The sequence below is a fragment of the Echinops telfairi genome, unplaced genomic scaffold, assembly GCF_000313985.2.
Source record: "Echinops telfairi isolate 266 unplaced genomic scaffold, ASM31398v2 ScPeMD7_60;HRSCAF=208, whole genome shotgun sequence".
In the NCBI taxonomy this organism is placed as follows: Eukaryota; Metazoa; Chordata; class Mammalia; order Afrosoricida; family Tenrecidae; genus Echinops; species Echinops telfairi.
In genome coordinates this window covers 44,745,874-44,770,180 of record NW_022103958.1, presented here as the reverse complement: position 1 = coordinate 44,770,180, position 24,307 = coordinate 44,745,874, and the positions used below count along the sequence as shown (strand labels likewise).

The following is a 24,307-nucleotide window of genomic DNA, read 5'->3' as shown; positions in this document are numbered from 1 at the left end:
AAAAAAAAAAAAAAAAAAGTGTCTGGGACTTCTCCTATGGATTTAAGTGATGCTCTGATACCTCACCGACATATTAATAGATCAAATTATCTACCAGGGTGGGCCAGTCTCAGGCCTTGTGAGATAGTTTGCTCACTCGCTCACTGCCATCTAGTCAATTTTGACTCATAGTGCCCCTTTAAGGCAGAGTGGAATTGCCCCTTTGGGTTTCCAGTGCTGTAAACCTTTATGAGAGCAGAAAGCCTCATCTTCCTCCCTTGGAGTAGCTAGTGGGTTCACATTGCTGACCTTGTGTTGAACAGCTCAACAGGTAATCCATTATACCACGAGTTCCTGTCATTCTTATTAGAGGGTGCCTTTTTTCCTGGCCCCAGACAAATCACTGGTTAAGCATCTGAAATGCCTTCTGCGTGAATGCCCCTCCTTCTCTAACTGCTCTTCTCTCCACTTTCTTTTTTTGTTTTCTCAAGGGCTCAGAAGAAACTCTCCTGTAGTCTGGAAGACTTAAGAAGTGCATCCATGGAAAAGGTCAGCTCATTAATCTGCACATAGCAATGACTGAGTGACTTCTCTGTGCCCAGCACAGAGGGGAGGTGTGCAGGCAAGGAGGACCTGGTCCCTGCCTCCTTCAAGTTTATATAGGGAAGCTGGGGAGTAAGACTGACACCATCAACCTCGGAAAACCAGTCAGCCCAAGGTAACCTGGAGGCACAGAAACTGAGGAAATACTGTGTTGAGGTGCTGAGCAGAAGAGCTTGCATTTTTGGTAGAGCCTGGTGGGCCAGGCAGGTTCGGGTACACTTACACAGTGGGGAATAGGAGGTTGCAAGGAGAGCCACGAGTCAGATCAAGCCATAGAAGGCCTTGAATACTGATTCTGTGAGGGGTGTCAAAATGGTCCTAGAAACACACCATTATCTTTTCATACCATTTTTCCAAGAACATTTTGAAGCAGCCTCGCATATCTCCAGGGCAGTTGGGAACCTTGCAGAGGTTTGAAATGAAGAAGCGATGTGGATAAAGGAGATAATCCCAGGAGTAGGGTATGGGATAGTTTAGTATTTGGAAAGGAAACTATTGGAAGAGTCTAGACAGAGATTGGGAACTGGTGGACCTCAACCTTGCAGGCAACCGCCATGCCAGAGAAGCGGGCTGGAGGAGGGGTTGGGCCATGAGTAAGTGACCTGTTGTCTTCTGCCATGGATGGTGATTTCCTGGGAGGAAGATGGGGAGGGAGAGAGTGAGCCTTTTGGGGTTAAGCCGACAAGTGGCCCTGAGTTTTTATTGTCTGTGACTAACCAGGTCTCTTTCTCCCCACATACTCATCGAATCCTCCTTGCTGCTCTGTAGTGTGTGGATGGGAACCAGCTCTCCCTGGTGGTAGAACCCAAGGTACATTCAATGCAATCCCATGACCTCTTGTTATTGTATTATTTTCTAGAGTTTTTATATGGCAAGCCACAGTTTTTGTACTCTTAACCAACTTCTTAACAGTAAAGGAAAAGAAAGCTGGAGGAAAGGCAAAACTCCCCCCCCCCCAATTTTTTTGGGGGGTATGTGTAGGGAAACAAATCCACAGAAATATATATATATGAGTTTTATATAAAGGTTTTAAGTGTACATTAAGAAAGCATCCCAACCCAGTGCTGTCTAAGCCCATAAGGCCGACATTAGTCCATATGTCCAACACCGATCTACAAAGTCATCCTCAATTTCACAAAACACATGTAATGATGCCAACTGCAGGAGGAAAGCTGAATCAGTGAGCGTGTAAGCATCTCAGTGCTGGCAGGGGTCTCCCTCCACAAGGCTGCTCCAGCACCCAGGGCTGCATTGGGGTAGGTCCATGTGGCTTCTCAGTGATATCTTGCAGGAAGTGAGCCTTGCAAGCTGAAGCAGGGAACTGCTAAGGCAGCTGCACCCTGGCCCAACCATGAGAGAGCAAGAGACCCGAGAACTAGAAATGCGAGGCTCACTGAGCCATTTATCTCAGCCCTTCAATTAATCCATGTGTGCATTGGCCAGGTTGGCACAATAAACCTTAACTATCTCAGTATGTACAGCCAATTATGTGATATATATTTCACCTCCATTGTGTGGGAAGGGGCAGGATTTATTATCACCTTCATTTTAAAGACTTCGTGAAATTACTCTTTAGAAAAACAATTGAGGTAATCAGTAGAAGGAGGATGTTATGACCTTGGCACATACTTAGTGATGGCTCTGTGTAATCCTTTTTATCCTGTTATGTCATGGCTATTCTCTTTTCAAAACACACGTGCTACCATCCTACCAGGACCATGAATATTATCGGCACAATCATGTTCTGCCCCATTCCCTAAACATCTTCTGGGCCTCCTTAGGATGTACATCCGTTGACAAAGGCTTTCCCTGTGAGCCAATGGAATAAATCACTCTCCCTTGCTCTCCTATAGGCATTTGCAACTCCTTAGCCCCTCTCTGAGTGCTCTGTTCTCTGAGCTAAACGTTCTTGTCCCATGTGCATGGATTATAAATCTTGAATGTTGCATTCTCTCTTTAGGAGCAGCATTTCCCTTGTAGTCTTTAGGTTGTGTCCTAAGCATGAGATTTCAGATGAATTCTGAATTGTGCCTTCTGGGTGTGGTGACTGCTCCTCTAGTTCTTTCTATAACTCTAGGACCCAGATGTGTGATTTTTTCCGTGCTTCTGTTTGTCCACATTCCACGGTGTGATAGAGCCAGCCTGCATATTATTTCACAACAATATTAAGGCAGGAATTACTATTCTGTACTTTGAAATGATAAAACAGGTTCAGCGTGCTTAGAGAGTTTTGCCCGAGTCCATCTGACTTAAAACCTAGGAACTTCCCACTTAGCGTGCTGCCTCTGTTTCTAATTTAAGGGAACTGGTGATCGGCTTTATGCTGTTCCTTTCTAACTCCTCACGATCAGGGTTATTCTACATGGAGGCCCCAGAAGCTGAACTGGATGGAGTTGAACATTTCTGTTTCCTCTGTGTTGTATCTTAGCATTGAGCTACCTTCGTTCCTTCGCAGCTCTCCTCCATGATCTGAACAGATCTCAGAAAGTCCCAGTGCCTTCTCTTGTCTTCCTTACAGGTTGGGCTGCCTCTTGAGTTAGATTCATATTCTCGTTACATCTCAGAGGACTCCCTGGACAGCCCCGCATTGATATTCTTGGTTGTCTCTGCCCTGTTTGGGGGCCACATGTGTGATGACATAATCAGAGATCTGTTTGTGAGACCCCCTCCTCATCCCAGAATCTCTGTGTTACATGGAGTTTTGAAGTCATTCCTACCACTTCTCTGAACTTTTTGAAAAAGTGCTTTCCCAAAATCAGTGGTTCCTGAGTCTGTGTGTCAAAATCATTTAAAGGGCTTGTTAAAAATACAGACTCCTGGATGCCCCATCAGCATAGCTGATCACTGGGACCAGAGTAGAATCTGGAAATTTACAATGCTATTTTATATGACCCAGGTGATTAGGAAGCAGCCAGCGCATGGGGGAAACATTTGAGACCTGCTGATTTGGACCACATGCCTGATCATTTCCAACTTCTACCTCGTGAATCATCATGAACTTCAAAACCTCATAGTCTCCATCTGAAGGGTCTGCTACTTCTACTTTACCCACTGATTCTTGAGAACGTAGTCCCATCTTCTCATCTCTCAGGAGCCCTGGTGGTATAGTGGTATGAGTTAGGCTGCTAACTGCAAGGTCATCAATTCAAAACCACCAGCTACTCCATGGGAAAAAGACACGGCTTTCTACTGCATAAAGAGTTATTATCTCGGAAACTCACAGGGGCAGTTCTACCTGTCCTGTAGGGGTCACTATGCGTCAACATCGGCTCAATGGCAGTGAAGTTGGTCTCATCTCTCTCCTTCCTGAGCTTATTCTAAGGGATTGGTAGCAAATGTTTGAAGAATGAACTGAATTCAGAAAGTTATTGAATACTTTGTAGTTTAAGGAAACATGCAAGTCATTATAGTTTCCCATTGTTGTTTTGATCTCCTGGTCTTGAAATCTGTTTACCTTTCATAATACTTTTAAACTGTGTCCAATCAGACAATATACATACTATACTCAATTTCTCTTTTCTTTTATTCTCACTCGAAGCCATTCCATGATACTTCACTCAAATTTGTGTACTTGGGTGCTATTATATCTTTCTTGGCCAAATCAATATTATAATTCATCCCTTTTTTTAGTAAGCTTGTTACTTTGCGAGGCTTTTTCGGGCCAAGGCCCAAACTTTGCATGGAGACCGTATGTCATGCAGACTGTGACCTGAAGTTCTAAGAGAACTCTTCTGTTGGCATGTAGTCCTTTGGTCCCCTTCCTGTTGTCATTTCCTCCAGAGGTATGTGTACCTCCTTATTTTACCATAACGTAATGTTTTCCAAAGTATCTATCACCATACGATAGTCTTTTAAAAAAATATTTTTATTAGGGGTTCATACAATCCATACATACATCAATTGTGTAAAGCGCATTTGTACATTCATTGCCCTCATCATTCTTAAAACATTTGCTCTCCACTTAAGCCCCTAGCATCGGCTCCTCCTTTTTTCCCCCTTCCTCCCTGATTCCCCCCATATGATAGTCTTCCTCTTCCACTTCAAGTGTAAACTCTAATCCCCCTGTTGTACCATAATCGTCTCTTAGGCAAGATCTATATCATATGTGAACTTGGGAAACCCTTGCTAAAGTCTGCCCTGACCTTGAGAACCCAGCTTTATAACCCCTCTCCACCATCCACAGGAAAGTAAGCCTGTGGTGAAGAGGAAGGTCAAGCCCTGGCTGGCCTCAGTTTCCTCTTCTGCCAAGATATTGTAGATTCTAATTGTGGCAACTCCACTAGGAGCTGGTGATAATGGGTGACCTGGGAGAGAGATTATCATTTTGTTGTACTTTATTCTCTTCATCAAAGATGGCTTAAACAATACCTTGCAGGATTGGTACACTATATATATGACAAAGCAATAGGCAGATTGTATTAGAATTCTGGTTTTCAGTGTATTCAAGGAGTTTAAGGGTAATTCATAGCTGTTCATTGAACTTCTGAGAACCAGGACAAATGGCAAAGGCCTTGTGAGACATTTCCACTTCCTTTTAAGGGATAGTTGCAGCCAGCCTTGGATTTGAGCTTGACTCTCGTCCTTATTTCTGGGCTGGACTAAATGGTCTTCGAGGGATGTAAGTGAGAAATGGCTCTAAGAAAAGTTATTCCTGTATCTAAGATTTTTCTGTTTAGCTTTAAATCTGAGGGCTGATAGGATATCTATGTCTCATTCCAATAGGGTAGCCCTTTCCTGGTAGAGCAGAAACATCCCACATTATCTGGGAAGGTTTCAGGAGCCACGCCCAATGGAGAGGCTGCCAAATCTACTCCCACTGCCCCCCAGCCTGACCCCACAGGGAACAACAGTCTGCTAAAACTGAGTGAGTATCCAGACCCTGAGCGGATAGCCTCAGGCACCACGTCCTTGGCACACCTAATTATTGTACAAGATCCCAGCACCTGCCACTGCAGCTCCCACTGAAGAATGATGAGAGTGGGTAACGGAGACAACTTTTACCTCAGGGTAGTTCCACTTCTAGAGATAATGACTGCGTGGGCAGGCTGTCACCTTAGGGAAACACTTCAGAGTCCTAGAAAACCTGACTGTTTGCCCCTCTTTATGTCTTTCCGGTTGTAATTTTCCACCCTTCAGATTTTCCTCTTCTCTCAAGCCCCTTCCTGCCCTCCTTTTCAGTACTCCTCTTTTCTGCCCCTCTAAGGCACCCCCTTCATGAGCTCTCCTTTCCTCTCTCTTCCTTTTTCATCCTGCTCTTCTCCCTCCTGTCTCTGTCTTCTTCTCTGCAGCCTCCCTATTGTCAGTATGGTGATGTTTTACACTCTTCCAAGTGAGAGCTGGGAAGCTCCTCTTGAGGGAAATGGAGCCCGTGGCCAATGGGCGAGAGTATAGGTCCTCAGGTAGCCTTTGGTGGTTAAGGCCAGAAAACATGGAGGTCATTGCTGCTTTTAATCCATAGTAGGCCATCTTTCCCCAACAGCTGCAGCAGATTCCGTGGGGCCCAGGAGGAGACATTCTTGTCCTGGAAGAACCTTCCCCACCCCTGCCCTCTCAGCCTTGGCTGTTCCCTGAGCTGACCCATGCTGTGTTGGCTTCAGGGAGGCTCATTCTCCTGTGGCTATAAGAATTGCAGATAAGCCCTTGAATGCATGTATCCTGGTGACACTTAGATTGTGGACTTGGAGCCGCAGCTTCGGACCATTCCAGTCTGTTCTGAGCGTGTCCTGGCACAGACAGCAAGAGCTGTGTGTGGCCCGGAGTATTCATCCTATGTGCCAACACATCAGTCTAGCAGAAAGTGCCACCAGGATAATTTAGCCCCTTCAAGTGAGGCCTCCTCTCACTCCTCCTTCCATGTGGGGTTATTTTTCTTTCTGTTTGAGTTTTTCTCTCTTGCTTGATGACTCTCTTTTGTTTATTTCTTTGCTTCCCCATAACTCTGTTGGGCTGGACTTTGGCCTCTCTTGCTTCTTCATGTGGCTTCTCTGCTTCTTGACTGGCTGGAGATCGTGGCCGGAGTGTCAGTGCCCCTGTATTAGGTACTGTACCCATTTCAGGTGAGGTGGAGAGTGAGAGTGTCCTTGTTTCCCTACCCTGGCACGCTCTTCCCAAACATTCAGATACATTTCCCCTCCTGCCTGGGTTCCTTTTATCTCCCTTGGGATAAGGAGACCAAGTTCTTGGTCAGACTAACCAGCAATTGGAAGACCATTAGCTCACCTAGCTTTAAAATATTAATTAACTCTCCAGAGAGAAAACTGGGGGTGTTCCTGAGCCCTTATGCTCATTAAGATGTTGGTTCAGAATTTTGCTAAATGAGTCCTGCCCAACTCCTGCTGAAAAGTGACCAGGCTTGGGGGAGGTTTTTCAAAGCCACGTCTGTACCTCTCATCTCCATGTCCTTTCATTCTTTCACCCTCAGGAGAGACAGAAAGTGGTTGGGATGACAGTGCCGTGACCACCGACCTCTCATCCACCTCATCGGGGACTGATTCGGCAGCCCAGTCTCCTCTGACACCAGAGGGGAAACGGAGTCCCAAGGGCATCAAGAAGTTCTGGGGGAAGTAAGTTGGTGGTGGTGCTCAGGAATCCTCCCTGCTTAGAGTTAGTTGCTAGTCCTGTTGAGTGTATAAGGACTATATGCAATAACCACAGAGAAAAGGAACTATGGGAATCACCCATCTATTAGAGTCATCATTCATTTTAGATATCCGTCCATCCCTGAATCTCTGTCATCCTCTCACTCCACCCGACCCCACATGTACACTGAACACCCTCTCTGAAGTCTGCATCCATGTGCTTTATGAGAGAAAGATGGACAAAACCAAATCCTTCCTTCTTACTGTCTCAGTTGTGGTTGAGAAATTTTTTAAGACAGAGAGCTGAGTGGTTTCTGGCTCAGTTGACTCAGTCTGTGAAGTGAGGTAGGAACTTTGGCCTCCTACCAGGCATCAGCTTTCCCTTAGATAGATCCCATGAGAGCGGCCTGGAACCCCAAGGCAAGATCAGAATTGAGAGTTGGGTCTGGCCAAAGGACTGTCACAAGTTGTAATCTCTGACCTCAAGAGAAGCTCTCGGAGGCAATGTGTGCATAGCTTTTGTGGCCCCATGAAAGTGGCCTTTCCTGGGGCATTTTTAGACTGTCTCCCAATGGTTCCCACTGGTTCCCTTCCCACAGAATCCGAAGAACTCAGTCAGGAAACTTTAACACTGACATACCTGGGATGGCAGAGTTTCGACGAGGTGGGCTCCGGGCAACTGCAGGACCAAGACTCTCCAGAACCAGAGACTCTAAGGGTCAGAAAAGGTGAGGCTCCCTCCAATCCATCTGTAACGAAGTGTGAAATCCTGACCCAGTTGACATGGGGGGCTAGGTATTCTAGAGTCTTGAAAGATGAATGCCACCTTTCCCACATTTCACATGTAGAAATCTCTCGCACTTGTAAGCCTACTTAGAGGAGGTCTGGTGGTGTAGTGGTGAAATGGTTGACTGCTAACGGAAGGTTGGTAGGTCAAACCCACCAGGCTGCCCGGGAAAGAGGGTGTGGCAATCTGCTTCTGTAAGGGTTCACATTGTTGTTAGGTGCTGTCAAGTCAACTCTGACCTGTAGCAACTCCATGGTGCAGAGCTGAACTGCCCCAAAGGGGCTTCCGAGGCATGATCTGTATGGAGAACAACACTAGGTCTTTCTTACATGAAACCACTAGATAGATTTGAATGACCTGCCTTTCACTCGGAAAGACTACTGGGCAGTCTACCTTGCCCTCCATGGTCACTATGAGGTAGAATTGACTCACTGGCAACACGGTTTTGTAAGGACACTAAGGTAATACAAGAGACTCAGTATAGCCTCTTGGGAGAGGGTGGAACCCTCTGGCCACCATGAAGACGAAGGCTCTAAGCGCCACACATCTATATCCCACTTTCAGCAGTGCCTTTGCATGCTGCGTTGAGAAGCCCTGATGTAGCAATAGGAACACACCCTGGAATCACAAACCAGGGTTGAAATTTCCACTCAGCAGCTTTCTGATTGTGAGACCTCAGCCAAGTTTTATATGTCCGCTATGCCTCCGTTTCCTCATTTGTAAAGCAGGGATTAAACACAAGCCTTTCAGTAAAATTCTTAGGCAGTTTACATGAGCCGTTGTCCATTGACACCAAGAACCAGCCTTCTGCCACTCAAGGGTCACCTTCCTCTAATATATTTTAGAAGAGACTCTCTTAACCTGCTTCTAGATCAGCCCACTTTTTGTCACACACACCTCTGTTGAAGCGTGCCCATGGAACAGACGGAATCTGCCTGTACCCCTCCTGCTATCAGTGTGCCTGTACCCCTCCTGCTATCAGTGTGCCAGACAGTACGAAGGACAGTCAACGAAAGGAGATGCTGAGGGATGCATGGAGCTGGAATCAAATGCTAAGTTTCACATGATGATATATGTCACATCCTAATCAGAAACCATCGAAAACATTCATTTTTCCTGAAGGATGCCCTCAATAGGTATACCTTCCAGCGACTAGCCTTAGTCTCCTTTTCTTTTTTGTATTTCTCTTTGTAAGAAAGAGTTTTCCCTTCAAACTTTGGAAACTACACACTATGAATCTTTACTTGAATGTTATAGGAAACCCCATTTCCATAACCTCTTCTATCAGGCAACCCCGAGAGCACATCCTCCCATGGCACACAACCTCACATCTCAGTTATTCGGCCAAGATTAGTCCTTCTCGAGGCCTTCCACAAGGCAAGCCATTTTATTGGATTGCGATATTTAAAATAAAGCCAAGTAGCCAAAAGTTGAATTGAATTCTCTTAATTTCAGCTCTGTTTCACTTAACCACACACCAGTGCAAAGTGCAAAAATCATTAAATAAGATGTACATGTGCAGGTGCACACACACACACATGCATACACAAGTACTCATCTTATTTGTTCAAATACTAACCCTCAGAGTTACATGCCTTCCAGATCTCAATTAAGGGGGAAGAACACTTTCTTAAATGCCTCATAGACCTGCATTTCCTGCGGAGTGGAGATGGTGTGATTTTACTAGATGCTGAGAGAGATAGACACTCTTTTCCCTAGTTTGTCACCTTCTGGTTTTTAAGCATTGGTAAGTCATTTCCTGTGAGACACAGGACACTGTTCCCTCTGTTCCTCCTCCCTCTCCCCCCTCCCCCTCCACCCACCAAGACCTTCCAGATGTCCTGAAAAGGAATGTGAAGATGTATGGACCTTCTTCCTGTACTTGGGTCCCCAGGGATTAAAGAAGGTGATGTTTACTTCCAATACAAATAGACCTTCTCAGTCAATGTAAGCTTTTGGCTGCAAGAGAATCTTAGGACTTGGTCTGAGACCATCTCAGAGTCATTAGTTCACTAAGGAAAGTGCACATATCTAAGAAGTCTCTTAATTTAGACTTTAAGGTTGTAGCTGATATTTTAGTGATTACAAAATAAAGCCACTTTGGAACTCCAATTTCATGTGTGGTTGCTAAACAGGAAGTTCATGACTTCAGGCCTAATTTTCATACCTTCCTCTTCTTATTCAGAGTCAGAGTCAGATTTACTGAGACTATAAAGAAGTTTATGTTTCAAGGCTCCTACGTAATTACACAGGCCCCTTCCAAGATTCAGAGAGAGCCCACTGTGCTGATAAGAAAATGCAAGGTCACAGGTCATATCACAATCTGAATGTGTCTCCTGGCAGTTTAGTGTAATCCAGGTGGTACAACCATTAAAGCATTCAGCTACTAACTGAAATGTGAGTGGTGTGAACCCCCCAGCCACCCTGAAGGAGAATGATGTGACAGTCCGCTTTCCAAGATTCACAGCCTTGGAAACCACATGAGGCAGATTGACTATCAACAGGTTTGGGTTCAGTTCTAGCACTTAGCACCGGAAATGTGAGGTATTGGAGGAGACCAACATTAGAAATACACAGACTGAGAAACTAGTTGGGGGAAATGCTTTCCAGCCGTTAGATGTGTAAAATCATGTGTTTTAAGAAAATCTGCATAAGTTAGGTATTTTAAGCACAATCACTTTAATGGTTACTGACTCATTTAATCCCAATAATTCTTTTCTATAATTTCCCTTATATAAGATAATATTGGAATGGCTATAGGCACTTTGGGGATCTGGATAAGGGGAGATTGAGTGGGGGGGCGTTAGTTTGGGTTTAGTGTACTCTGTGTGTGTGTTGTTTATTGTTACTTTATGTTTAGTAAAGTTGTTGCTAATTGCTCCAGCGTAAAAAACGTAAAAACGTTTTCCACTCTTATTCCTGCTTCCCATTGTGCTAGCCTTCCCATGCTGCAGTGGGAAGATGCAAGATCAGAGGCCATATCATGATATGAGGGCATAGAGGAGACACCTTTGAAATGCACAAATTCAGATACTAGTCTCTGGGCAATTCTTCTCCATCTTCCTCTGTCCCTATAGAACGCAGTATACAATTAATGACATGTGAAGAAGTAATCAAAAGAATGTTCAGCCAAATAGATCAGGGTAGGAAAGCATTTTAGCAAGCATAACTAGTAGTAGGTCAATTAAACTACTTTTTTTAAAAAGGCTCCTAAACTTTTTATTGACTTGTACCTTTTCTCATTTTAAGTAAATAGTTACTTTGTACCTAATTCCATATTCAAATTTTATATTTTACTTTGAAGAGACAAATTTTGTAAGTGTCCAGCCTCACAAAACCTGTATCTGCACCTCTGCTTCTGGCCCAAGAAGACCCAGGCTCCTCACCATAACTGATCAGTGCTGCCCAGGCACACATAGCATTTGTTCTAGGCTAGTGCTTTTGGTCATTTCAGATTCTCTATGGGGCCAGACAGTAGCTTTCTTTTAAAACAACAGCATACCAGTATGCTATGGGTTTGGCTTTATGGTAGGCCTGGCCTTGGGCCTCTCATAATGTCCCATATCAGGAAAAAAAAAAAAAAAGCATAGTCCCAAAGGTGGCCTTGCTGCCTAGCCCATAGTCCTCTGGCACTGGATCGGGTTGCACAGTGAGGGGGAAAACTGAGTATGCACCAGGTACTTTCCTAAAAGCAACTTTCCTGAATAGCTCGTATTTTATATTCTAAAAATCCCCATTTATTTTTTTAATGAATATATAATTGCTTTCTGTAGCTTCCTTCCTGTCTCCTCACCCCACAAAATAGACTCTTTCTGGTATTTTGCATGTGCAATTACATTCACACTTTAAATGAAAAATTGATGCTGTTAAGAATTGATGGCTTTATAATACCCATTCATCCTGTCTCAGAACATGATCTAGTTCTTCATTTATTCATGTCTTTTCTTTTTTTCTCACATTTAAATGTGCTTTAGGTGAACGCTTATACATCAAATTAGTTTCCATTCAATAATCAGTAAAACCATGACTGCAACAATTGCTCATTGTTCTCCCCGTTTCCACTCTGGGTCCTCTGCCCTGTTTTCATTCATCCAATTTCCATCTTTGGTTTTGGGCAGCTGTTGCCCTTTGGTCTTGGAGAGTTGATTTTTCTAAGGCGTATAGTCCTGACAGTTGTTATTGGCATTACGCTTCAGTTCCACATTAGAGTGTGACTTGGGACCATAGTCTCAGGGTTTCAAACTTCTAGCCTCTCTCCGACCAGTGAGTCTAGTTGTTGGTTTTAGTTTTAAATGAGTTTGAGTTTCAGGCTACACTTTCCTCTCCCACTTCAACCAGAACTTTCTATATGGCCCTAGCCAGAATGGTCAGTAGTAAGAGGCTGGCACTATCCCATCCGTGTGGTCTCAATCTGAAGGAAGCTGTGGTTCATATGGACTGTGACCCCTTTGGGCGAATTGCTTCCCTGAGGCTTTGGTTTTCCTCACTCTCTTTTGCTTTGGACAAGAAGTGACCGATAGTATACCTATCTGATGGGAACTTTTAGGACCACAGATGCACGTAACCAAATAAGATGCAGAACATCTATGTTTTATGTACTATATTCTACCAACTGATCTAGATGACCATTGACACTATGGTCCCTGGCCTATAGTTCAGTTCCACAATGTGTTTGGTTATGTTTAAGATATTTTCATAGTGGTGTTCCTTGTTGCTCTGTTAAATTTTTAAATATATATGTAGCAACTTTTCCTACATACATATTTGTAGGAAAATCCACAACCATACTTATATATCTATTCCAGTGTAATCTTACACGATTACCTCGCATGCCTATTTGGCATTCTTATATACTTATGTGTGTGTCCTTTTACAAATTCTGGCTTGTTGTGACTGTTGTATGTTGTTATAGCTGCCGCAGTTCTCGTTTCCTTTCCTTTCTTGTGCGTTCTCTCCACCCCCACCCCCACCCCCACCCATGGAGGTCATTGATTGCTTTTCCCTTTCCTGAAGTAACACGTCTGCTCTCTAGTTAATGACTCACCCACCTCCCCTCCCATATCTACTAACGATCAAAGAATGTGTCTTTCTGTGTGTAAAATTATTCTTCACTTTTTAGAATAGGAGTCTTAGGCAACATTTATCCTTTTGTGATTGATAATTTCACTCGGCCTTTGTCCTCCAGACATATCCATGTTGTGAGGGTTTCATCGATTTGTTATACTTTTTACCATTGCTTAGTATCCTACTGGGTGTACGTACCATAATTTGTTTATCCATTTGTCTGTCAATGGACACGTAGGTTGTTTCCATCTTTGTCTACTGTGAGTAGTATGGTAAGGAGCATGAGTGCGCAGTCTGTCTATATTCTTGTCACAGCTCTTACGTCACTAAGATATATACTGAAGAGGGGGGGTTGCTGAGTCCTGTGATATTTCTATTTCTAGCTTTTAAAGGAAGTGTCATACCATTTTCCATAGTGCTTTTACCATTTTACATTCTTAGCAGCAGTGTGTAGGAGGTTTAATCTCCCCACAACCTTACAGCATTTCATTTCTGGACTGCTTTCCTTTGTTCGTTTGCTTTCTCAGTCAGTACCATGATTGGCAGGGCAAGATGGTAACTCATGATAGGTTGCACTTGCTTCTCTCTAATGACTGAAGATAATTCAGAAATTATTTTAGCAGTACATCATTTCTTGAATAAATAATGTATTAACTATTGTCAATTAGAGAGTTGTTTTTAATGTTAGAACATTGCCCTTCTTCTAGTTAGCTAAGCTTGAATGTTGGATCTTCATCCTAATGCAGTTGTAGCATGTGCACTTGTGTAAGTCGACCTAGGATACAAGTAAACAGGTCCTCATGAGAATCATGTTGACTATCCCATGCACTAAGCAAGTAGAGATCTGAAATTCCACTCATCTGTTAGCAAAGTACACTCTGTGGTCTACTGCAGGTGCATTTGTTATAGTGGACCCGTGTTCCACTAAGGTCCATGGCAGGGGTGGGTTGTTTATTTGTAGAAAAAGAGAAAACATATTTTGGGGAAACTTTAGTATACAGATGGAATTTCAGGCTTGTACACTAACTGGACTATTGCTCCCCCTCTACCCCCCCTCCCCAACTTTCCAGTGATGCCAATGCCCCCTTTGCCCAGTGGAACACAGAGCGTGTATGTGCGTGGCTTGAGGACTTTGGCCTTGGTCAGTACGTGATCTTTGCCAGGCAGTGGGTGAACTCTGGCCACACATTATTGACCGCTACCCCTCAGGACATGGAAAAGGTAAGGGTGGAACTCTGGACAAAGTGGCTCCCACTTCCTCCCAAGCAAAGCACCAAGAGATAAGTCCCTCCCCACACCTCTGCAGCATGCACACTAACACTGGAAGATGGGCTATAGGCCAGAGGAGGCAGAACTTCCCTCTGCAACTACAGGCCAACACCCCAAGGCACTGTGCAGGGAGACACTGTCACCCTCTCAGAGTAGCTCTACCAAAGCAGCATCCTCTGGGCCCAATTGCCTACCCAAATGTCTGGTCTTCTTTCTGTCAATTTCAGGAGCTAGGGATTAAACACCCTCTACACAGGAAGAAGCTGGTTTTAGCAGTGAAAGCCATCAACACCAAGCAAGAAGAGAAGTCTGCGTTGCTGGACCACATTTGGGTGACACGTAAGTGGGGGCATGCACAGTTTAAGTATATTTCTGGCAGTTCCTAAGGTGCCTCAAAGACTGCTGTCTCCTTATGCAGGCAGATTGATGACTGAAACGTTTGAGGAAAGTGGAACCTGAAAAGGACCATTTGCTGCCATTTCTCTCCCTTCTCACCTCCACGTTTTCCTGTCCCTTTAAATCCTGACATTCCTGTTTCCTCCCATTTCTGTAGGGTGGCTTGATGATATTGGCTTACCCCAATACAAAGATCAATTCCATGAATCCAGAGTTGATGGACGAATGCTGCAATACTTAACTGTGGTAAGGATTTTTCCTTAAATATTTCACTTATCCTTGTGAGCACTCAGCTCAGATAGATTGGTGATTATCATTTAAACCTGATGCTACCTCCTCCTTCCTGTGCTCAAGGTCTTTAAATGGTATCATTTGTTACATAAGAGCTTCCTAATAATTGAAGGGAGCCCCTGGGTGATGCAAATTGTTAAAAGCTCAACTACTAACTGAAAGGTTGGCAGAGCATCTCACATATGCCCAGAAGTACCGCGGAAGAAAGGTCTTGCAATCTACTCCCGGAAGACCACAGCCCCTGGAGCCCCCTGGAATGCATTTCTACTCTGCATGAACCAGAATGGACTCAATGGCAACTAGCTAGTAGCATAGTACAGATCATTTCAGTAAAAATCTCTTGGTATGTACATGTGCAGTGAACTTGTCTATGTTTGGTCTGAGAAGGGAACTTAGGGGTCTTTTGTCACTCTGATTCATCAACCTAGACTTCTCTTCCAGAATGATCTTCTCTTCTTAAAAGTCACCAGCCAGCTACATCATCTCAGCATCAAATGTGCCATTCATGTGCTTCACGTCAACAAGTTCAACCCCCACTGTCTCCATCGGCGGCCGGCTGATGAGGTGAGCGCGGGGCAGGGCCTGTTCAAGTAGACCTGAGCCAGCACAGTGGAAGAATCATGCTGGAGAAAGCAAGAAAGCTGTCATCATAGAATGGCTGTATTCTGAGCCATAGTACTTGGAATTCGTCCCTGTGTGGTGCTCTTCAGTTGCCTAATGGTGCCTCAAGTACTCTTGTTATCTGTGCTTTGTATCCTGAGATGGCATTAGACCTCCAGACCCCCACTCTCCTTTGGAAAACTTGGACACATAGGGTTTGGGTTGAACACATGCTATGGGCCATAGGGCACCCTTTCCAGGACATCATATTGAATAATGGAGATTGTATAAACAGATGGGAGGGTGTGGAAATAAAATAGAAAAAGATGTCAAACTTGGCAATGGAGAAGAGAATTAGGAGAAGGGGAAAGGAGACCATAAATAAACAAAACCACATTTCAGAATAAAAATAAAATGAACTGACCTCCAGTCCAGGTATGCAGGAGATTTCATGAGCAGGAAATAATTTTGTAGCTAAACCCAAAGATTCTAGCAGAGTCCCTGAATGTTCCATGACACTAGGAGCTCATTGAGGGCCTTGAAGCTGAAGGATTTTCAATCAGACTTGTCTTCTCTGTTCTTGGCAACTAAGTCTAACTCTTCAGTAAGATTAACTCAGCTTACTGAGGATATAAATCACCGATCCCTTCCTTTCACCTTCTGTGTTCTACCTATTCACCAAAGATGTTTTGAATGCCTTATAAATATCAGGTATATTGCTGAAACATTGAAGACTAAGTGCCCTTTGAGGGCACTCAGGTGTAAGCATTCTTATATGTGCTTCCCTAAACTGTTTGACTGCATCAGGGAAATGTGTGTACATAAAACACTCAAAATGACAATTGTTTTCAAAAGTTGTGTTGAATCGCTGAATGGATGATGAAAAATCTTCCTGTATTAATCCCAAAGATATCTTAAGAATTGGGGATTTGACTGGATTCTGGAATCATAGAAGATCCTGCCAGTTTTAGCAAGATCTCTAATTCTTAGAAACTTAGGAGGCTCTCAGGAAAGGTGATCCCGGCTGGTCTAGGTCACTAGTCCTGGAGGCCCCAAGACCTTTTCTCCTTTTGATAAGGCATCGTGGGTTGTTTATATTGCCTGAACCATCTTCCTGGGGAAGGTGATGACTTGTTAACCTAATTTCTTTCCTCTCCTTCTCCCTCTCACAGAGTAACCTTTCTCCCTCAGAAGTCGTGCAGTGGTCCAACCACAGAGTGATGGAGTGGTTGCGGTCAGTGGACCTAGCAGAATATGCACCCAACCTCCGAGGGAGTGGTGTCCATGGGGGTCTCATTGTGAGTGACTCTTGGGACTAACCTATTGGCCTGCACCTGCTGCCACCTGGGGTACTCAGAAACGGACATAAATCTTAGTAAAAGATGTATTTCCTCGTATGTAAGTTTAAAATCTCAATGAGAGTATTTTGATACTGTCCAGTGAAGACTCATATACCTCTTGAAATAAGATGGCCTCCGGAAGGCCTTCCCTCAGCAGCAGATGCCAAGAGAGCCCAAGTCAAGGGGGTGCGAGCGGATCAGCCCTCAGCAGAGCAACGCCACCAGATGCCAGAGGAACATGTATCAGGACTTGGGAGATGAGGGTGGCCATCAGAATGTAACTTCCTGCCTGCCATGATAGGCTTAATAGGCCTATGGAAGGCAAAGCAGAGGAGGAATGGGGAGGGGCTTGTGTCTCATCAGGAGACGGCGCTGGGAGACAGCCTAACGGAGGTCACAGTTTCTCTGATGCTCTGTGAAAATGAGATGGTCAGTGTCAGTGTCCGCTCAGAGCCAGGCCTTGTGCCTGGCAGAGGGATGGGAGTGAGACTCAGACTGAGTGGATGAGCCTTAGCCTCACCTCTGGAAGATCTCCAAGCTGATTTCTCAGCATCACCCACCGGGAGCCCTCTCTGGTCACCACTGAGTACCTTTGCCTATGGTTCCTTCCTAGATCCTGGAGCCACGCTTCACTGGGGACACGCTGGCTCTGCTCCTCAATATCCCGCCACAGAAAACGCTCCTCAGGCGCCACCTGACCACCAAATTCAGTGCCCTGATTGGCCCTGAGGCTGAACAGGAAAAGCGAGAGAAAATGACCATGCCAGCCTACACCCCACTGACCACCACAGCCAAAGTCCGGGTGAGTTCCAGACCCTTTCTGGGGTGGGCCCCAGTGCCTGAAACTGGTCTTTGGGGTATTCAGCAGCTGGCCCGGTGCCTGGAGCCAAACCAGGGTATGGAGTCTAGGCTGGGAGGTGCTCTCAGCTCCTGCTGTGAGTCTTTGCTAAGCAGGTTCCCTACCAGCCTGGAGCCCAAGGAGGGAATGCAGGTTTCTTAAGCACTTCTGTAGATACTTATGCACTTCTGAAACAGCATCTATTCTCAAGTGGGTGGAGTGCATATTCTACCCCACTGCTATTGTCACTAATTTTCCAAAGCAGCTGAGTCCTCCTCACTCTGCATACCTTTGAGTCAGGCCCATGGTGTGCCACAGTACCTTGGTCACAAGGAATGCTCCAATCGACAGCAGGCCTGTGCCTCTTGTCCTGAGGTGACCAGCAGGTGCTGTCAAATAGCTGTGAGGTTGTCCCAGCACTAGCACCACCTGACCCAGGCTGTCTTTAGACCAGGTCCTTCCTAGCCTGCTGGGTTTGAACTGCTGACTTCGAGGTTTGCAGCCCAACACTTAACCCACTGCACCACCAGGACTCCTTTGTTCAAGATTAGCTATGTATTGGCCTCTCCCCAGCTTGCAAGGGTGTTCTCTCTCGTTAGGGTGTTTTGTCCAGAAGCAGTTCGCCTTATTCCTTTCCTCGTGGACTGCTCTTAAATGTATTGTCAGTTATATTCACACACTGGTTTGCTCAGCTCCTTCTCATCATCCTACATTTTCTATGTTTTAGCCAAGGAAACTAGGATTTTCACACTTTGGAAACATAAGAAAAAAGAAGTTTGACGAATCGACGGACTACATTTGCCCAATGGAGCCCAAGGATGGTGCTGGTGATGGTCACAGCGTGTACAGTGGTTACCGGTGCCCTGACTCTCTTGATGCCACTGAACCAGATGGGCTGGACCAGGTGGGACAGACTAGTTGAGGCCCTTGTCGCCTGCTTTCTCTGTGTACCTTGAGAGCTCACAGTAACATCGCGTGTCACCATTTACCTGCCACTCACTCGTTGCGTATGTGCATGACTCACAGAGAACGTTCCAGCCGTTGTGTGCCCTTGGACTGTGCCTGGGAGTGACCAGCATATGGAGTTGCATCTTAACTAAGAGGCCAGGCTCTGGTAATTGTTGCCAAAGGTGCATTCAGAAGGAAAAACCCTTAAAGATGTTTATATATATTTTTAGTAATTCTTAATGTCCATCGCCAGCACCAGTGGAAATACATGAACTTGGACATAAGGTCCAAAGTCCATGGACAAGACCAAGAAGCTCAGCGTGTGGCACCTTCCCTATCTTGAGCTGAGGGGGAAAAAAATCTCAAGTGCCTTAGGCCGGTGTGCCACAGTTTTAGCTGAGGTAAAGGGATAAACAGTAGGAATTTATGCAGCAGTGACAGTGTAATTGTGTTGTGCCTTAATACAGAGGTGGCCATATCTTGCTGGTAATAAAAACAATATTTATATGGAAAGAAAACTCAGCAATAGATCCTTACTCTTGTGGGAAGAAGCTGGGGCACAGCTAGGGAGGGAGTCCTATGTATCGCACTGAGCCCAGTCCCCAGCCAGGTGCCCATTCAGGATTTGTCAAGAGGCATGGACAAGGATGAAGCAAGGAAGGACCCCCATGTCCTCTAGATACATTGCTCTGTGCTCCTCTGCTTCACAGAAGAAACCCTGTGTCATCCCCCACCCCTACCCCCCACCCAGCGCACATCCTGATTCTGAGTCTGTGTTGTACACAGCCCTGAGTGGGCTTCCATTTACGACTCATGAGCCACCTAGAGAAAGGAGTGGTGGGGAGGCAAAAAAAAGATGGGCTTGCTGGAATGACCCTCTGTTGTAATTGCATTTTGCCATCCTTTCTACTACTGAGCTGGTGGGGCCTACGGCCACGTGGGAGCTGGTCTCTGTTGGGAGAGCTGAAACAGGCGAGTGCTACCGACCTAGAAGCGGACTGCCTGGTAATGGCTCTTCTGGATGGCTTCTCTTTGGCCCAGGACTGAGGGACAGGCCCACCTCATCAATCTAGCCTCCTGCTTTACCCCAGGGTAGCTTTGGGGTCCAATGGGCCCTCAGGCCCCGTCTGTAGAATATTAAGCAATGTTATAACCGGTGGCTAGGACAGAGCCTGAGAATGCATGGTGGGTACTCTGATTCTGCACCCATAGTGGTGACATGAAGATTTGTTTCTTAACCACAGCCAGGCTCAGGCATGAAAGAGGCCAGTGGCTCCATGCAGTCCAGCCAGCAAGAGATGTGAACAGCAGCTCCCTGATGGGCATGACTAGTATTTGACTCTGGTCCCCAGGATTTCTGAGTGATGGGTGGTCTTTGAGGCTAATACCTGGGCAATACCAGTTGAGAGGCACATCCAGGGCAGGCCTTTGTCTCATACTGTGGCATGGTGGGAGGCTCTCTGCATGTGCCCATTTTCAAGTCCTGCATGAAAATGTTTGGCCACTAATTTGTGCGTGCAGCCTCATGCAAGGCCTATTTGCTTTGTGGGTCTGATTTTCCCACCTGTAAAATGAGGGGTTGTAATCAATGTCCTCAAAGAATGCTTCCAAATCTATGATGTTGACCTAGGTTTAGAGCAGAAGCAAACCACCCTTACTGGAGGAGGAGGAGGGTGGACTGTGGGGTGTTGGGGGAAGGAGGTGATGGGAGACTCCTTGGAGGGAAGGCACTTCATCAGTCCCCTGAAGGTGTTCGTCTGTAGTAGGTGGGCCTCAGTGTCTGGTCCTCTTGTCCGGAATCATCAGTCCGCTCAGCATCCTGGAGGTTTTCATCACTGCTGCATTCTCTCCAGGAAACAGCTGTGCAGAAAGCCTGCTTCCAAAAGGCTTTCCTATGCCCTCCTCCTGTGTCCCCGAGTGTTCGGGTGGGCCTCTGGGCGAGTGTGCATGGCTGTGTGGGACCCAGGAAGCTCTGCCTATCCCCCAGCGACAGGAGCAGCATGTGCTTCACCCATCCTGCCACACCTCTGGCCTGATCCACTGCGCAGCCCGCCCCAAGAAGGCATGCCCTGGAGAAGCCAGGCCCAAGCAGGACAGGATTTGCATGCTGTGTCTCCACCAGTCACAAGCTGAGCCTCTGTGCCCTGACCAGGCTGCCACCCATTTTACAGATGGCACCTTCGGAAGGCACTGTGACGCAGATAGGGCTCCTCTCCCAAGACATTCACCGCCTCACGGTAGGACTCGATTCTCTCTCCACAGTAGGCCAGGTGGTGTGGGTCTCGGGGAGTTCCTCGGGTAGAAGGCCTGGATCATCCCTACCCCTTCCTCTCCATCAGTGCTTCTGCTGGAGGGGAGAGAGGAGGATGGTGCTGGAGCTTGGCGCAAGAGCCTCAGAAAGAAGCCCAAATGTCTGCTCCACAAGCCCACTGCTAGGTCTTGAGACACTCCGAGAACTGAGAAGGATCATGAGCCTATAGCAGAGGCAAGCTGAAGGGTCCCACTACATCGCCTCTCCTCTTCCCAGTCACAGAACTAGTGTGGACATCAAGGCACTCAGGATCTCTGGTTCGCCTGCAGAGTCAGCCCAAGACCAGGCCTCATCTCTGGCCTAGAACTCTGTTCTGCCTTCGCTGCCCAAGAATTGTGTGCATATATTGCCTCTGACTTGGCAGATAAAGGATACGCCTGTTCAGTGAAAGCACATGATGTGGAGGGTGGGGGAGCAGTTTGGCCTCATGGGAAGGGAGGGAAGCAGCCCTGCAGTTAGGCAGACTTGGTTCAGATTCTTGCTCTGCTCTGAGATGATGGGCAAATCATCTCTCTGAGCCTGTACATATCAGTAGAGTGGAGCTAATCAGTCTGCAAGTATGTGCGGCATGTATGAAGACTAGAGTCAGCAGTAAAAAGCCAGCTGCATGCAAAGCAGGGACGCAGATATTTGAAGTTCCTCAGCTTCTAGGGTCCTTGGGTTTCTGGACAGTCCATCACTGGGCCCATGGGCTGTAAGACCTGCTGTCCCCTGTTTGCTGATCAACCAAGGCAGACTAAGAAGGCTATGTCTCTTAAGTTGTGCAAATGATTGATGTGCATGTCTGAAGTTTGGGGGTTTGAAGCTACCCAGAGTCACCTTGGAAGAAAGGCGTGGTGTATTCTGAAAAATCAGCCACCCTGTGGAGCATAGTTCTCCTCTGACACACACAGGGTTGCCAAGAGCCAGAACAGACTCAATGGCAAGCAGATGGTCACAGGCAAGATAAGAGAAAAAGAGGCCCTGAATCCAAGTGACATCACTTATCCCCCTGCTTGCTCATCACACTGACATGAAACCGCCCGGCCTTAGCACCTGTGATAAGGCCTCAAAACAACTTCACCTCTAAGGTATAAGCAACTTACATTTCAATCTATTCTGACTTGATACTCAGGATCTCCAGACATTGGATTTGCATGTCACACATGGGCCAAGCCCATTGCTCCTCTGCTACCCATGTCCTGACCAAAGCCCTGATCAACTGCTACTTCGGCCAAAACCATGATCAACTGCCTCTTCGGCCATGTCCTTTCAGACGCTGCTGAGCCAGGACCAGCTGCTGAACGACTCTCGCCTGGCCCCTCCTGGCTCTGATGACTGGAGATGACCTCTTTCATGGCCCAGCGCCCAGAGAGGCACGTGCGGGGGCCCGGAGTCTTTGCTTCAATAAGGAGCTGGCACACAGCCATCCGTGGAGCCCCGACGGGGCTGGGGCTGGCGGGGGCATCTTGGATGCACGTGCTGGCTGGAGTCAAGTAGAGCTGTGGAGCAGATGTCCAAGAGCCGGCCCGGGTGCCCCTTTGTTTTCTCAGCCCTGCTGTGCTCATTGAAGCCTTTCTACCTTTTGTATTTTTATACATGGGCTGCAGACCACTTCTGAGGAGGGGGAATGAGGTCTCGGTGCACAGACTCAATGGCTCATGCTGTTCCTGGTGACAGCTGAGAGGCTCTCTACCAGAAGGGGATGGGGTGTTGGTTCATAAAAGCTCTGCTGGGGAAAAAAAAATTCTGAATCGTCTGTGGTGACCAAGCTCAGTGACATGGTGATAGGGTGCCCCCTGCTGAGCTGTTTGACAGGAGCGTGTATGGGTTGTGCGTGGAGGGTGTAAGCAGGAAAGAAGCCGCCAGTCTCCTGAGGGCCTGTCTGCACTCCAGCCACCCTCACCTGTAATGGGTGCTGCTGGGTGTAGTGAGCTTTGCGCTGAGCTGCTAACCACAAGGCCTGTGGTTCTAAGCCACCAGCCACTCCACGGGAGAAAGGTGAGGCTATGTACTCCTGTCAAGATCTAGAGTCTCGGCAACCCAAAGGAGCAGTTCCAGCCTGTCCTAGAGGGTCACTGAGTCGAGCCGGAATCGACTCCATGGTGGTGAGTTTGGCCATGGGCCTCCCAGCATTTTAGTGAGATAGCTGCTAAGGCACACAGGAGGGGGCACCCCCCCACAAAAAAAAAAACCTGGAATTTTTAAAAGCTATGTATTTAAGTCCCCCCCCCCCCCTAAAACAATCTCATCACCTTCAAATTAGTCTCCATTGTACTTAATACATTTGTTGAATCTGAGATTCCATTCTTGGAAACATTTTTCAAACTCATCTGTTTGGATGGCTGACAGCACCTCCCTCACTTTTTTTCTTCACCACTTCTAAGTTGTCAAATCGCTGTCCTTTCATGTCCCTCGTCATTCATGGAAACAAAAAAGAAGTTATACTGAAAAAGGTCAGGTGAGCAAGGTGTGTGTGGCAAGAGAGGCATGATGTTTTTGGCCCAAAACTGGTGCACCGAGCTGGCTGCGTGAACAGGTACAAAAACCAGTCCCCTGTATGCCACAAATCAGGTCTTTTTTGTTGCACACTGTTAATGCTATCTTTTCAGAATCTCTAAATAGAAAGCTTGACCTGGTGGAATGAACTCCAAATGCACTATGAATCGACATTTTTATCCATTTGGGAAGTTGACGGATGTCCAGAACAAGGTTTGTCATCAGTCAACATTTCACCTTTTTTGAAGAAAACCACACATACACTTGAGTTTTCCCCATAGCACTGGCCTTGTAAGCTGTGTTCAACATCACAACAGTTACTGCATTTTTCCTGAGCAGGAATCAAAATTTCACAGCCGCATGCTATTCTCTTAAATTGGCCATCACAAAAAATGAGGTTTGAGTGAAACTGCTTTCATGGAAAAATTCACTGTGACCAGAGAAACTTCCCAGATGTGATTGATAAAACAATGTCTCCCTCACTGGAAGGTCCGTGGGCACCCAAACTCACAAGTTTGTACCACAACTCACTATTTCCCCAAACGAGCCTATTCCCTTAGGTGCTAGGGCACTTACCATCTACTGGGGTGGGGAGGCGGGTAGCCATGTTTAAAACAAGTGTGCTTGTTTAGATATTGTGATAGAGGTTTCTAGGCCTAAAAAACGTTATGTCCTTTTAAAACTGAGGATGTGGATGGGAACTGAGAAAGCTCTGTGGCTGGGGAGGTACTTGGATTTTGAAAGATGAATCATGGTTTACAGTCAGCCAGAGGAGGAAAGGCATTCCTGTTAGATGGACTTGATACCCCTAAGCATTCTGGGAAC

The 24,307-nt window shown here is 46.2% G+C and overlaps 1 protein-coding gene across 6 annotated transcripts in view; it reads left to right on the top strand.

The window, feature by feature from the left end:
- The window catches only part of PPFIBP2 (PPFIA binding protein 2), a 186,525-nt gene extending 163,730 nt beyond the window's left edge, over window positions 1-22,795 (top strand). For 2 of the 6 annotated variants that reach the window (XM_045290865.1, XM_045290870.1), the window contains 15 exons: window positions 471-528; window positions 1,351-1,392; window positions 5,305-5,446; window positions 6,588-6,638; window positions 7,004-7,145; window positions 7,760-7,888; window positions 14,082-14,232; window positions 14,508-14,619; window positions 14,834-14,922; window positions 15,409-15,531; window positions 16,740-16,865; window positions 17,521-17,709; window positions 18,473-18,649; window positions 20,865-20,930; window positions 22,260-22,795. In XM_045290865.1, the coding sequence (XP_045146800.1) occupies window positions 471-528; window positions 1,351-1,392; window positions 5,305-5,446; window positions 6,588-6,638; window positions 7,004-7,145; window positions 7,760-7,888; window positions 14,082-14,232; window positions 14,508-14,619; window positions 14,834-14,922; window positions 15,409-15,531; window positions 16,740-16,865; window positions 17,521-17,709; window positions 18,473-18,649; window positions 20,865-20,930; window positions 22,260-22,331 (1,669 nt within the window). In that variant the 3' untranslated portion in view covers window positions 22,332-22,795. The remainder of the gene's footprint in view (window positions 1-470; window positions 529-1,350; window positions 1,393-5,304; window positions 5,447-6,587; window positions 6,639-7,003; window positions 7,146-7,759; window positions 7,889-14,081; window positions 14,233-14,507; window positions 14,620-14,833; window positions 14,923-15,408; window positions 15,532-16,739; window positions 16,866-17,520; window positions 17,710-18,472; window positions 18,650-20,864; window positions 20,931-22,259) is intronic. The other 4 variants (XM_045290866.1, XM_045290867.1, XM_045290868.1 and 1 more) reach the window with 4 other exon arrangements.
- Window positions 22,796-24,307: the final 1,512 nt, after the last annotated feature.